We start from the raw sequence: 14,682 nt of genomic DNA, 5'->3' as shown, positions 1-14,682 counted from the left end.
TTCATCTTAATTTATTCTTTCTCATTTGGATGTGGGTGGGCCAGGCCAAGTGGCCAAGTCCAATATCCCAAAATAATTTGACCAGCTGAAGAGGTAACCAAGTTTAGGGGTTCGCCCCCAGAAGAAACCCACACATTTAAATAAGCCAATATTTAACAGATATTTGTTTGAATGTACAAATAAAAATATCTATAAGCTTAGGTGTTCTGTGCAGTGACAACTTATAAACACAAGGAGTTGCTAGTTTTCCAAGTTGCATTTCGTGTGTGCGTGTGTGTGTGTGTGTGTGTGTGTGTGTGTGTGTGTGTGTGTGTGTGTGTGTGTGTGTGTGTGTGTGTGTGTGTGTGTGTGTGTGTGTGTGTGTGTGTGTGTGCGTGCGTGCGTGCGTGTGTGTGTGTGTGTGTGTGTGTGTGTGTGTGTGTGTGTGTGTGTGTGTGGGAGGGGGGGGGTTGTCTATGATTTCTTTTATGTAACCCAATTCAGAACAAAATAAAACACTTTCACTTATCAACCACTTCATTCGTCCAATTTTCTCTTATTCAGACTTCCAATTTCAGACTATTTTCTCCGACACTGCGTGACGTCACCACCTGTTCCATCAACCTGTAGGTCGGGGAACGACCGCTGATTGGTCCGAGGCGTCTGAGAGGGGCCCGCCCTATACTCAGCCAAAACACGCACGCTCATTGGCCTAGTCAGACGCTCATTACCATCAGACCGTAAGCGCCGCCTCTTCGCCGGCGTCTCCTCAGGTGCGTTTAGTTTGATCATGGCGGGGCCGCGGCAGGGGGCACCTGCTCTCTGCCCAGACACTACTTGAGAAGCGGCTGTAAATGAAAACAAGTCGACGCCAAGAAGAGGACAAAAGTGGACCACCGCAGAGACAGTTTACGAACTAGGATGTCAGCGCACAGTTTATGTTTTCTCGGTCCTCTCCGTGATTTGTGAAACTACTGGATTTGTCGCTCCTGATCTCCTGTCATGTCGTTACTGTGCGTCAGAGGTAAGCAACCACTTTTTGCATTCGGACGCAAAGTGCATCATTCATCTGTTTAAGATTGTAGGTTTTAATGAGTTCACTATAAACTACCTGTAGGGTGTATTGGTGACAGAATGAGCGTCTACAGACAGTTTGTCCCTCAGGGAGTTGGAGCAGGGAGCCTCTGATTTGACCTGCTGTCAAGAGCGGACAGTGTCTGTTTGTGTTTGCGCTTGTTGTGATTATTTGTGTTTGCACTGTAGTGTTTATTCCGTGCCGCCAGCTGTTAACCATAGATAACATTTGGTCACAATTTCTTCAACATTTTCTTTGTTTATCTGGCGATTTTAGAGCATCTAGTCACTTCAGAAATGGGTGGTGAATGTCAATCCAATTAAGAATTCTGACAGCATTAAATGAAAACACATCAAAACAAGTACGAAGGGTCAGTAAAAATGTATCCATCAGCAATTTTTTATTTTAAAGATTTTAAACTGTTTTGCAAAAGGTGCTTAATATTGTCCCCTGTGGATTGCCTCAAATAACCACTTACCACATCAATAACTTAACTTTTGATGATATAATACACAAATATGTGTAAAATAGGAAATCGTGATGTATCATACTATTTTATAATTCAAGTAATGAGACTATATCAATCATCAACACTTGTAGATATACATATACACATCTGTAGAATAAGAACCTTTTCTTTATTTTGTACACTCTCAAGTCCTACAGTTTGTGTTTGTCATCAATACCACAAAATTGCATTGATATTAATAATGCACTTTATTTTAGGCCTTATTTTGTTGAAATTTAAGGTATGTTTTTGTTGTCTAACTAGGCGCAGACTAGAAATGTAATCACTCAACAAATAAACCGATTTCCACAAACTAGTGTGAACCCAGAACTTTGTAGGTTTTCATTTGTTTGTTATGATTATGGTGTGACAGACAGACAGACTGTTGGTCAATAGAAACAGTCGCTATATAAGAGATGTGTAGGTGAGTCTATACTCAGCCTGCCCATGTTGTTTATTTCTTGCTGGTTGGAAAAAAGGGCTCTTCCCCATGGCAACTTGTGTGTTTGCTGTTGATCGATGCAGGGTTGAATGCTTCTCGTGTGTGGACCCTGTGATCCCTACATGACACCACCTCACCATGTTCACCCCCCCTACCATCTCCCTCTCCCCATCACGCTTCCACCACCCCAACTTCTCTCTCCCCAACACCACCGCTATTTCCCTCACTGCCCGCTCAGCCGCCACCACCACCACCACCACCACCACCACCACCACCACCACCACCACCACCACCACCTCCCCCCCCATCAACCCTACCTACTACCATCTCCCCCACCACCACCACCACCATCTCCCCCAACACCCCTACCTACTACCATCTCCCCCACCACCACCACCACCATCTCACCCCCACCAACCACCACCATATCACCCACCACTCAACCACCACTACCGTCTCCCCGTCCACCACCACCCCCACCACCACCACCACCACCACCCCCACCACCACCACCATCTCACCCACCACAACCACCACCACTACCATCTCCCAGTTCACCACCTACCACCCTCTCTCCCACCACCACCACCACCACCACCACCATCTCCCCCACCACAACCTTGCCTCCTCTTTTTCCAAACACCACAATCTACCACCACCCCAACTTCCCTCCTCCCAGCACCGCCAACACCTCCTCTCCTCCGACCCACTCCACCATCACCCCACCCTTCCTCTCCATGTCTCTGAAGACACTAGGGCTGTTTGGATGGCTATTAGCATGATGTGCTGTCTGAAATGAGCACCCATCACCACCAGCAGATGGTGGATAAAAGTTTTGACCATTTGACATTTAAACAAATAAAGAGTCGCATATTAAAACAATCGCTTGGGAATTATGACGTAGTGTCTGGATGTAATCCAGAAGTCCGGGGTATTGATGTCCGCTCTAAAGAAGGCCTGAACTGAAAGGGCCACATGGCCTCAAAAAATACTGTTAGGATTTGGCAGCGCACTCCTTTCTGTGGCTCTCTTCCGTCTGTACAGTCGGGTAGTTTGTTGATACAGGACAACTGACAGCCAATTCTTTGAGAGAGAGAGAGAGAGAGAGAGAGAGAGAGAGAGAGAGAGAGAGAGAGAGAGAGAGAGAGAGAGAGAGAGAGAGAGAGAGAGAGAGAGAGAGAGAGAGAGAGAGAGAGAGAGAGAGAGAGAGAGAGAATTAGGTGGGAGAGGGCTTTTGTTCAACATTCACAAAATCTGACATTAGTCATCTTAATTTTAAAATAACAATTCCAACGTTTCAGGGAGAAGAAAGGAATTTAACAGATTATTATTATCCATTTGTATCTAGAATTATAAGGGAATGAAAGCAGAGCCCTTGATCTTGTCAGAAGGTACCCTTTTTATTGAACACTGCGTTTGTTATGAGTTGAACTCATTTCTGACACCCCTCAGGGATTCATTGAAAAGCACAATGCTGGACTCTGTGAATAGCACAATGCTTTCCCCAGTCGTGATGTTTAAATAGCAACATGTACGACAACGCATTCGTGACAAGGCGGAAGTCTACAGAAAGAAACTTTGAGGAGACGTTTCAAACGAAATTCTGGTAAATAATGGTGTCTATGGCGCTAGTCACATCTTGGTCAAAAAATATATATTTTTAATCATGCCATCTTTGTGTTGCATAGATCCATTCGGAAGGGTTGCTCAAAAACAAAATATGTTAACTTGCATCTGGCGTATTACCATGTTTTATCACTTTTCATCAACACATTTGCAGTAGGTGTGGATGGTTGGTAGTTGGTGTGTATGTGTGTGAGTTGGTGTGGGTGTGGATGTGTGTGATGCATTATTTAATCAAGTCCATTAGCTTTGAACCTGCTCATTGTAGCAGAGAGAGCAAAATGTACATATAGATTGAGAATAATCATTGGAAGCATAAAAATATATCAGGCGGAGAGAGACACAGAGGAATGGAGGGAGAGAGAGAGGGCTTAGAGATTGTGGGTGTAATCCCCTGGCCATCTGTTACTTTCTCTCACTCTGTCGCTCTTTCTCTCTCGTCATTCAGACTCCTCCCCCCCAGGTCAGCCAGTACTAAATGCAAATAAATCCAGCTGTTCGCTAGGGCTAGCATCACATTCGGATGTCTTATCTCACTTCCGTTATGATTACATAATTATTTCTATAAAGAAATGGGCCATATTTGGTACATTTCCACTAGAAGCTTTTAGATATCAGTTGTGATGTGACTGGGTGTGTATTTAACATTTCCAGGTGTAATGTGAACTGTACTTTGATTCAACACCACCATGTTTGACAGCCGTTTAGTGATTGAGAGTCTGTTTGCTTTAATCATTAGAGGAGAATACACACAGTTCACACAGCGTGACTACGTATTAACCATGTGGAACTGATCCAGAATTTGATTGTAATTCAGTATCGTATTTTCTGTTGAGAATGCTGATTAATATGCATATTGTGCATTGTATATCACCGGTTTATGCTGGCAATATCTAAGCGGATGGTCGAAGCCTTCCTCTTTGTTGTGGAAAATGGATCGGGATGGCAGAAGGATGTAGAGGCTACGATGTTCTGGTTTCAATCCCCAATCTCTCCCCGTTATCTTTCTGTCACTGTTAAGCAGGGTACCGTAAAACCTGCTTATAATGATCTGTATCTAGATCGTAATCTGCTCAGAAAAACAATGAAATAGACCTTATTATAGCGACGACTCTGAAATGAGTCACTTTTATTCTCCAAGAATAGAGGTCAACACAAAGTAGATGGTTAACCAACCCCATTTCCTGATGTGAAAGTGTCCCTCCTGACTGAAGGGGGGTGGTTCTGAGAGTACATCTCTTCCCACCATCGGGCCCTCGGTTGGTCACCCTCTGGAGCACTCATCTGCAGCGGGGCCGAGCGTGACGCTCGCTGTGGACACTATGACGTCATGGAAACTCTCACGGCCCCTCATTAAGATGACCAGGACACACCGGTTGATTAAACCCTGCATTCGGAAAGACTGACGACAAACCTTTAAGCCCAAATGATACTACTGCGTAGAACGGTTGCCGTGGAAACGCTGTTTTTTGTGGTGGTGCCTCGGCTTGTGATTCTCAAAATGATACGGAACAGTAACATCTGGGGAACTTTAGAACGCGTGTTATGTGTCGTACAGATGAGCAAATATGTGTGCCTCCTTTCACGAGTCTATCATACCTAAACCGGAGCATGAAGACAAAGTGTAGTTCAACATTCTTGGAGCGCTGCGTGTATCCTACGGCAACGTCCTAAGGGTCTCGGGTCACCGAACCATCATAGTCACGCCTCCACACTTTTTACCCGGACCACTTTCCTTTGCACGGAGGAATGTCCAAAGCAGGAAGTTCTCTGGTGGAATAGGAAACTGGTTTTATTTAGTCAGCTGATTGCAGGTTCCTTTACGTCTGCCCTCGCTGTCTTCCAGGGGGCCAGCCGTGGTGCTTTCCGTCTGTGTTTTGGGCTGCTTATGAGGATAGGAGTTGTGCTCGTGTCATCTCTGAATGTGTTTGTCACACTGTTGTGCGTTGACACCGCATAGCAACTGCTTGAGATGAAAACACATGAAAGGGAGCACAAACAGCGACAAGTGGTTTCTGCCATTGAGTTATTTTGAGTTTATTCACTTTTATTTAGTTGTACTACATTGTGTTTATTTAACTTATTGATATTATGAATTGTAAAATCAAATAATACAATCAATCAAATATGAGATTTAATTGAATTACGTTATTATTCCATTTTCCATTTTGTTATCTCTATGTATAGCACTTCCCTGCATCCTATGTGGGCCATCATGTCATGCAGGCAGGGCCTCGGAGTCCTCTCTGAGACGAGCCATCTGCACTCCCCAGCCGCCCGGCTCGCTGGCCGGGCAGCGGTTTAGCCTCACACCCTCCCATGCTACTTAGCTGCTGTGGCTACGAGCTCCAATAATCCCCCTGCAAAGCGCCTTCCAATCCCATCACCATCATTGTCCAGAGGGAGAAAGTAAAGCAAAGATGATCTAAAATTAAACCAAAGCAGTGCACTCTCCCCGCCCAAACCGCTGCTTGGGGCGGGGCGCGTCTCCCTTAGTGGGCGACGCTTGCGGGAAAACCACGCGCACATGACCTGGTTGTTTCAGTCGGTTTTTACGAGGGGTGGGACAAAATATCAAAATGGCGATATATATTCGTGCGATATGAGAATCGATACACTGCCGCCAAATATTGATATTAATATAGTTTTTTGGGCATCGTTATGCTTTATTCCTGAAGAGTTCGACGGAAATATCGACCCAAATATTGATCTTTTAATTAATAAAAGAAGGCGCTCTAAACAGATTCCCTGCTGCCAGCAATCCTACTTCATTGCTGCTCGAGGAGGTGCTCAACACATGAATGAGGGAGACTTGAACGGAAGTTAAGTAAAGAAAGACGAGTCACTGAAAAACTCAGTTTGGACCATGAATAAAGATCAAAATCCAGTTACATCCACGTTACCTTTCCATGGTCATTTTATATTCATCAATAGACAAATATCTTCATGTATAGTTATAGGATTGGCTAGAAACGTATTGATGATCGAAGAATCGCCGTATCACGATATTATCGGGGTGGGACATGTATTGCATATCGTATCGTGAGGTACCCTTTGATTCCCACCCCTAGTGTTTACATCTGTAGCGGTCTGTCTCGGCTGTTCTGCCTACCCTGTGGTTCTCGTTGTTGTTGGGCTGAAACTTCCGTTGATCTTGACGCTGGATGTTTTATTAACCTCTGGGTGGTCTGCGGTATATTAAGACAAGGACTAAAGACAGACTTTGAGAAACTGATTGAAATCAAAATAAAAGAAAATAAGATCAGATATTATGTCAGGATATGTAATCAGTACTGTTTAACAGGAAGGGAAAAAACAACAAGGCATGACATCATTCAGGTGTTGCACAACCACCAGGGAAGCAGATCAACAGCGTTGGTGCCATTTATTCATATGCAAACCATCCATCCAGAATCAGATGCACCAGATACATTACAGACAGCCATGGGAAACGCAAAGTCTGAATAACACACCGAAAAACGCACTGTTTTGTGTCACTTGTTGTTCTGTGACAGCGTGTACTCTTTGCTGAACCAAGGCAGATTTGGGGTGCTCTGGGGGGCTCGGGAGGGTCAGGGTGCTATGGATGCTTTTGGGGCTCAGGGTGCTCGCTCGGGGTGCTGGGGGGGGGGCTCGGGGTGCCATGGGGACTCGGATAATCGGGGTGCTCAACCCAACTAGTCACGCGTTCCTTACACACCGTTACCTACCAATGTTAGACAAAACAAAAAAATATTTGCGTCGCCTAGCACAGCGACTTGCGTTGTATAAACAAACTCCATTTAGTATCAATTCAGTATTTAAATGGACCCAAGAAGGGCCCAGAATAAGAGCACAGTGCACACTTTGCAGAGTGTGGCACAACGTATACTTCACATAATGAAAAACGATACATCAATTGAGATGATTCAATCAGGCGGCACTCTGTCAGGAGACCTGCTCGTCCCCCCGGCCCCGCCGCTGACCCAGCCCTGGACACGAGGATTACCAGGACGCTGGCCCGAGGGAGTGGTTTTGAAGGGACGGCCCTCCATGGTTCAGGGAGTGACATATGGATTAATCCTCCAGCGAGTTGGAGCGCTGACAGAGCCGTACTCAGACGTAGAAACCGTAACGTTAAGCATTCAGATACGATGCGCTTAGCCTTTCATTGGCGGCACGTGGCTCATGGGGTAGGGCGAGATGGCTGGTAACCAGGAGGTTGCTAGTTCGATCCCCGTCTCCTCCTAGCTGAGTGTCGAGGTGCTCCCGACGGGCTGGCTGTCATCCTATATGGCTGACAACTCCGTCCGTGTGTAAATATGTATATGAATGGGTGATTATTAGGCAATATTGTGCAGCGCATTGAGTGAACACTGGTTAGAAAAGCACTATATAAAATGCAGTCCATTTACCATTTACGATTCCGTGTAAGCCTGTGAAGGGGTGAAGCGACACGAAACAATGCTTTTTTTTATGTGTTATTCAGACTTTGTTTTGACCATGGCTGGCTGCATCTGGTGTATCTGGTTCTGAATGGACGGTCTGAATATGAATGAATGGCACCAACACGGTTGGTCTGCTTCCCTGAAGGATGTCATGCCTTGTTGTTTTTCCCATCCTGTTAAACAGTTCTGATTTTACATATCTTGAAATAATATCTGATCTTATTTCTACACGACACAACAATAACCCCTACCGTACCGTAGATAGATTAATACCCTATCTTCAGAAAATACTCTCCCTTTTCACTTAAAATTATTAAAAAATATATAAAGTAACCCTGTCTTTGGACTTCTCTCCAGCTGTACTGTTTGCAGGTCAACTAGGTCATGCAGCACGTGTGTTTTTTTGCTGTTACTCCAGTGTTGATTGTATGCTTACCTGGTTCTCAGTGTTGACTGTTTTAACACATTTTTCTCTTTTTTCGTTACAGTTAAAAAAGCCAAGCTCCAGGGACCTCCGGGTGAGTTTTAATCACTCTATCACGACCACATTTCATGCATTAACACCCATTTTGTTCAGACACTTTCCATTCACTCAAGTCATCCTTGACTTCAATCCTTTCATTCAAATCCACTTACAATGAATTCAGATGCATGTCATTGAGGAGCAGGGGCCAGTGAGGGGTTTCTCAGTGATGCCTACAGGTAGACTACAGACATAAGGGTTCAGACCCTGAATGTTCCGGCTCAGAGTCAAACTCTTTTCAACTACTAGACTATGCTCTACATAACGGCTTTGCTAGCTGCTAATGACCTAGGGCCTCTAGATCCTGTGACAACCTTATTTCCTGTTGATGAGCAGACATGTCCTGTGCATTGAACTGAATCCGTTGGTTGCAGATGTTTAACGTGGACCTGTGGCTGGGTCCGAGTGCGCTGATGGGAGGGGTAGTAGTAGTTTCCGCCATAACTGAATTGACCTTTGGGATTTGGTTGATTCTTTATTTATTTGGCAGTGACTATCAGTAGGAGCCATGGGAACTCGTTCCACAAAGTTCCTCCTGGAACGCATGATTTTGTCAATTTAAAAGAAATCGGAAACATTACCCAACCAAAAGTGGAATTTAGGTAAAGAAAATGATTGTTTCATTGAAATGGTATTGGCTATCTCAGTTCTCGACATTCAGTTATAATGTTTTCGGGACCTTCATTTGGAGGTCAACCCGTCGGAGATTGTTAAATCCCTGAAGATGGGATTGCGTTATTTGACTTTATTTAGCATCGTGTAACACCTTCATCTCCTCGGGCGAGAAGCCACGCAGGTGACCTGAGATCACCGCTGGTAAGACCCACTGCCCTCTGGCTCCCATCTTGGTAAATCCTTCTCATGTTCAGCTCTGCTCCTTTAAGCTGCTCTCTGTTTCCACAACGATATCAGTCTGGGACATTGAGTCTAATGGCGTTGCCGTTTCACTTTCACACTCTCTCTGGCCTCGGCCGACCTGGGTGTGAGAGGGATCACAGAGCTAATGATTGGACACCACTGCCACATCCTCATCCCGATAGGTCGATATAATATGGGTTGCGGCGGGGGTTCTTACTAGGTTATGATGTACTTCCTGGGTGATCTAGAGAGATAGTATCGGGGTGTATTGTTCCAAGGATGTCATCCATTTTCTCTGTTTGTTTGTTTTTTCTGTTTCTGGTTCTCTGCTCTCTTCCCCTCCCTCCCTCCCCTCCACCCTAACCCAGGCCTCCCCCCACCTCCCAGCCTCCCCTCCACACTAACCCAGGCCTCCCCCCACCTCCCTCCCTCCCTCCCCTCCACCCTAACCCAGGCCTTCCCCCAACTCCCTCCCTCCCCTCCAGCCTAACCCAGGCCTTCCCCAGCCTCCCCTACACCCTGCCCAAAAGACCCCTGCCCCCCATGACATCACACCACCCCCCAAACCCTAACCATAGGAGACACCTGCCTGAGAGCAATCACTGTTTAAAGTCTGTAGCTTGGCATGGTGTCAACTGTAAACATGAGAGCCCTACTCCCCCACAGAGGCCCACCAGGGACCCACAAACTGAGAATCAGTCACATGCTGACACTTAACAGCTTGTCATTTTTTCGCCCCCACTGGTCTGAGAAGGAAGCAGGGAGGATCTGCCTCTCTCTCGCTCTGGCATTGCTTTGTCTGTCTGTCTGTCTGTCTGTCTGTCTGTCTGTCTGTCTGTCTGTCTTCTCCCTCGATCTGTTGCAGTCTTGCCATCTCCCTTTTTTTGGTCCCTTCCTTTCCTTCTCTCTCACCTTTTATTTCTGTTCCTGTCTCTCACTCTCTGTCTCCCCCTCTCTTTCTCGGGTTCTTTCCATCTTCTGCTGTTTCTCTCTCTCTCTATCTCCCGTCTCTCTCCACCTCTCCCCCTCTCACCTAGCTTGGCCTGCACCGTGTCGCAAGGCTAATAGGGTAACTAGTTAATGTCTTGTTTACAGAATGATTAACCCGACTCGTTTCCTCCCTCTCGAAACGCTGGGCCAGTGCGTTAACAGCCTTTTATCCCCTCCGATAGCTCGGTTCAAAAACAATCCAAGGGTATTATCCCCACCAACCCCTGAAAGGTATCAACCAAGGATGCATTGGTTCTGAAATCTGCGACGCAAACTTCCACAGCCCCTCCCGAGTCACGGATCCATCCTTCCGTGATATCCAGGAGTGAAAACAGAAGTTGCATTCAATGTTTTTGTCATTCTCTGCCAAACGGTTTGTGCAAGTTTGAGCTCAGAGTCTGACCGCAGGTAGTGACATTTTTGTGAAGTTCGCGTGCCTTTTGGTACACGCTTGGATGTCACGACGAAGGGCCACCGGTGGCGAGGTGTATGTGGTAGAGTACAGTTCTGGACCGCGGCCTACAAGAGATGGTTCAGCCTCTCTGACTCTTCTGGACAGCCGTTGATATTGATGATGGCGTCCGAGAGAGGGTTAGGCTTCCCGGACACCTTTAGTACAGCACTATGGTGTTTGTGTGGATTTGTAGAGCTTGTTCTGAGCAGCGTTTTATTTTGATCTTGGCTTTACGAGTGAGGTTTAAGCTTTGCAGACCGTTAAAGAATAACGCCATAACTCCTACACAACAGCGGTTCTAAAAAACGATCACAAATTCTCTGTGGGTTGTAACCATGGGGATAAAACAACCCAACCCCCCCTCCCTAGAACTCTCTACATAAAATGCATTGTTTTGATTCTCATACTGTTTGAATTCCTGTTGAAACTTACGGGTTCACTTGGAAGTGTTTTTTATTCATTTTGCTATAATTTACATTTACAGAATTTATAAGACACTTCTATCCAAAGCAACTTCTTTAAGTGCATTAATCAAAGGAAGAGAAACAATATGTCGCAATAAGAATTGTACAGTAAGGATGTGCCAAGCACTGGTTCTAGTGCTTGCAACACAACAAAGATAGCTAGGGTAAGATGCTACACAATGCTCAGGAAAAAATTTAAGTGACAGGGCGTATAACTTACAATAAGAGTAAGTGATTGGAAAGGAGAAGGGGTGGTGGAGGATAAGGGGGAGTCTATGCAGAGTCCAGGTGAATTCAACAAGCCAGTCATGGGTCTCCTGCGGAAGCTGGTGAGCGACTCTGCGTTCCTGACATCGACAGGGAGCTCGTTCCACCACCGCGGTGCCACAAGAGTAGATTTGTGTTGTGCGACCTTTGCTTGCTCTTTCCTTGATGCATTGAAGTTCATTCATGAAGTTCCTTAATAATGATCTTCAGTGGTCTTTATATTAAATTGTAGCTGATTCAATAAAAACCCAGAAAACAAATTCATTGTGTTTTTATAATTCTCTCACACTCTCCACCAAAATTAACAACCGGGCCGTGGATTTGGATAATCATTACACTTGTATCATTTTGACAAAACAATCCTAACCCTAACCCGAATGCTAATCACACTCTCCAATATATAAAAAGCTTTTTTCTTTCAAGAAGTAGTTTTAATTCTACTTAAGTGAATTTGGTATGCTTGTTATAGGCATACAAAGGATGATAGCATACTGATTCTGCTGTTGTATCCTAGATTTCAATGTAGACATCCCTTCTTAATAAAATCCGGTCTCACTCCAAAACAGTACATTCAACAGTTCACTCTCAGAACAGAGACAAGATGCCTAAATATATACCACTGTGTCTGTGAGTCAAGACAGACAGGCAGACAGACAGACAGACAGACAGACAGGCACAGTATACACATACAACACAAATACAGTGCACGCATAAACATACAGACATACACATGCAGTACCCACACACACTGAGCTGCCAGTGCAGTACATTCTGTACTGTACTGTGTGTCTTTGCATTGTCTCTATTTGTATTGGGCTGCCAGCACACCGTGCATTTCCCTGTTCCTTCTTGTCACACGCACACTCACACAAAGCATGTATCTGAGGTTTATATGGTACATATTATGATTTCACCCATTGGCCAACGGCCACATTCATTCAAATCACTTTATTTAAATCAAACACGGCCACAACTAGAGGACAATAGCAGTGTGTGTTTGTGTTATCGTGAGCACCTGGGGTCTGTATGCGTGTGGCTTATCTGATAATCACCGTACATTTCACCTTGTGGAAACGGTTTTAATGTCAACAGAGCTAGTGGTGCCATCTTCAGTTCTATAATATTATTCCGCCGGCCCTTTCTATTCTTCCCTCCCACTTTTCTCCCTTTTTTCCTTTCATTCCCTGAAACATTGATGAGCAGAGTGTTGGTTTAAAATGTCACCTCTCCCCAGCCCATGTGTTACTGACTATTCACGGGAGGAGCTCGTCATCCATTAATAACAAACAAAGGCACTCGTCAGAGAGAGTGGGAGAAAGGTCCAGCCCCATCACTGTGTGTGTGTGTGTGTGTGTGTGTGTGTGTGTGTGTGTACTTGTATGTATCATGCACAATAGGGACCAATAGGATGGATGGGGGACAAATATCCCTCAAGCGTGCGTGCGATTCTGTGTGTGTGTGTGTGTGTGTGTGTGTGTGTGGATGGGTGCACACAAACGAACACCACAGATCCCGATGGCCAGCAATACTACACTACTCGGTGCCACTGGAGGCCGGCCCTAGTTGGGTCTGTTTCCTCTCCTTAATGGAGCTGTAGATGCGATCTGTGTGTTGTTATGACAGGTGGGGCGCGTTCTTTACAAGAACCGTAAACCTCCTGAGTGGTCCTGATCTAATCCCTACATCCTGCTGCTCCGGGTCCCCTCGGTCGGGGGGAGGGTGTATCTGATTAGCCCCAGGACTGTAGCCCCCCCCACCCTCCACCTCCTTTTGTCATAATTGGCCCTGCGGCGCTGCCTTTGTCTTCTCTTTAAGACGTTAAGTAATTAGTTGCCTGTGTCTTATCAGCGCTCTGACAGGTGGGGGAGCAGGCTGTGTTTAGGAGCCGGGAGGAGAAACCACGGCTTTGAGTCGTTCAAGCTTTAAGTGTCGCTCCTTAGGGGCTCGTTGTATCCACTCTCAATCAAGACAAATCCAACTTTATTTATAATTTTGCTTTTGCGAAAAACTGTGATTAAACGTAAAAGAAACAAGAAAAATGTAAAACTAATAATAACAATAATTCCGGTATCACAGAGACTCGTTGGAGAGGTAGGTTTTAACAAACTACAGGGCCAAATTGTCTAGTGGTAGAGCGCGTTGTGTGGCAACCGGAAGGGTGATGGTTTGATCCCTAGATCCTCCGATCCTAGAGTGTTGAGGTGCCATTGAGCAAACACAAAACCATGACTGCTCCTGACCAGCCGACTGTGTGTGTGTGTGTGTGTGTGTGTGTGTAGGGTTGAATGTCTGGCAATTATTCTAAAGAAGCTTCAAATGACCACTGGTCTGAAAAAACCCCCCATCTCTCTGGATCACTAGATCAGTCTGTCTACCATTTTAGCGATTTCTAATAAATAACAATAGAGTAACGTATTGTTATGAGGAAGAAATTGTGGGACTCGGTCACTCGGTCGTCTCTCAGACCAGCTGTGTTTGCCTCCTTTGCTCCATCACCACTGTAGTGTTCCTGTTGGAGTGAATGTTTCCGCCCGTTACCGTGGGAACCAGGAAGGTCAGGTGACTCTCCGAACCAATAGATAATTCTGTCAGTCCTGACCTTCCCTTTGTGCAAAGCTTCCTCTTATATCATTTATATCTTTAGACTGAGCCTATATATATATACGATTTGTTATATAATTTAGCAGAAACTTTATCCAATGTGACGTACAGGGAATTCCAATATATATGAGCTTCACGTTATACATTTCTCTACAGGTCTGCTAATATCTGTTGGGTCTTATAGCATTTTTGTTCTATAAATGTTGTAATTAAGGTGACGATATCATTACCTTTTTGATCAAACGCATGCAAATATGGGAGATGCCATCACCGTCTCAATTTCCCGTCTGGGATCAATAAAGTAAAATCTCATTACTTTACAAGCAATGCCTCAATTCCACACACCATGCAAGGCAGCCACCATCCTGCTGAGACCATGTAGGGGCTAGGGGTGTCTGGGCACCTCGAGCCGTCACGACGCAATTGGTCAGAATCACACAGGTGTTATGGGAGGGGGGGGGGGGGGGGGGG

General features: G+C 45.4%; 1 protein-coding gene across 4 annotated transcripts in view; it reads left to right on the top strand.

Moving 5' to 3' along the window:
• The first annotated feature begins 751 nt into the window (after positions 1–751).
• unc13bb (unc-13 homolog Bb (C. elegans)) overlaps positions 752–14,682 on the top strand; it is an 82,668-nt gene continuing 68,737 nt past the window's right edge. For all 4 annotated transcript variants that reach the window (XM_030341799.1, XM_030341797.1, XM_030341798.1 and 1 more), the window contains exons 1-2: positions 752–1,003; positions 8,543–8,572. In XM_030341799.1, the coding sequence (XP_030197659.1) occupies positions 982–1,003; positions 8,543–8,572 (52 nt within the window). In that variant the 5' untranslated portion in view covers positions 752–981. The remainder of the gene's footprint in view (positions 1,004–8,542; positions 8,573–14,682) is intronic.

The sequence above is a fragment of the Gadus morhua genome, chromosome 19 (assembly GCF_902167405.1).
Source record: "Gadus morhua chromosome 19, gadMor3.0, whole genome shotgun sequence".
Taxonomy (NCBI): domain Eukaryota; kingdom Metazoa; phylum Chordata; class Actinopteri; order Gadiformes; family Gadidae; genus Gadus; species Gadus morhua.
Note: the sequence above shows the minus strand (reverse complement) of the source record. Positions and strands in the feature narration are given on the sequence as shown.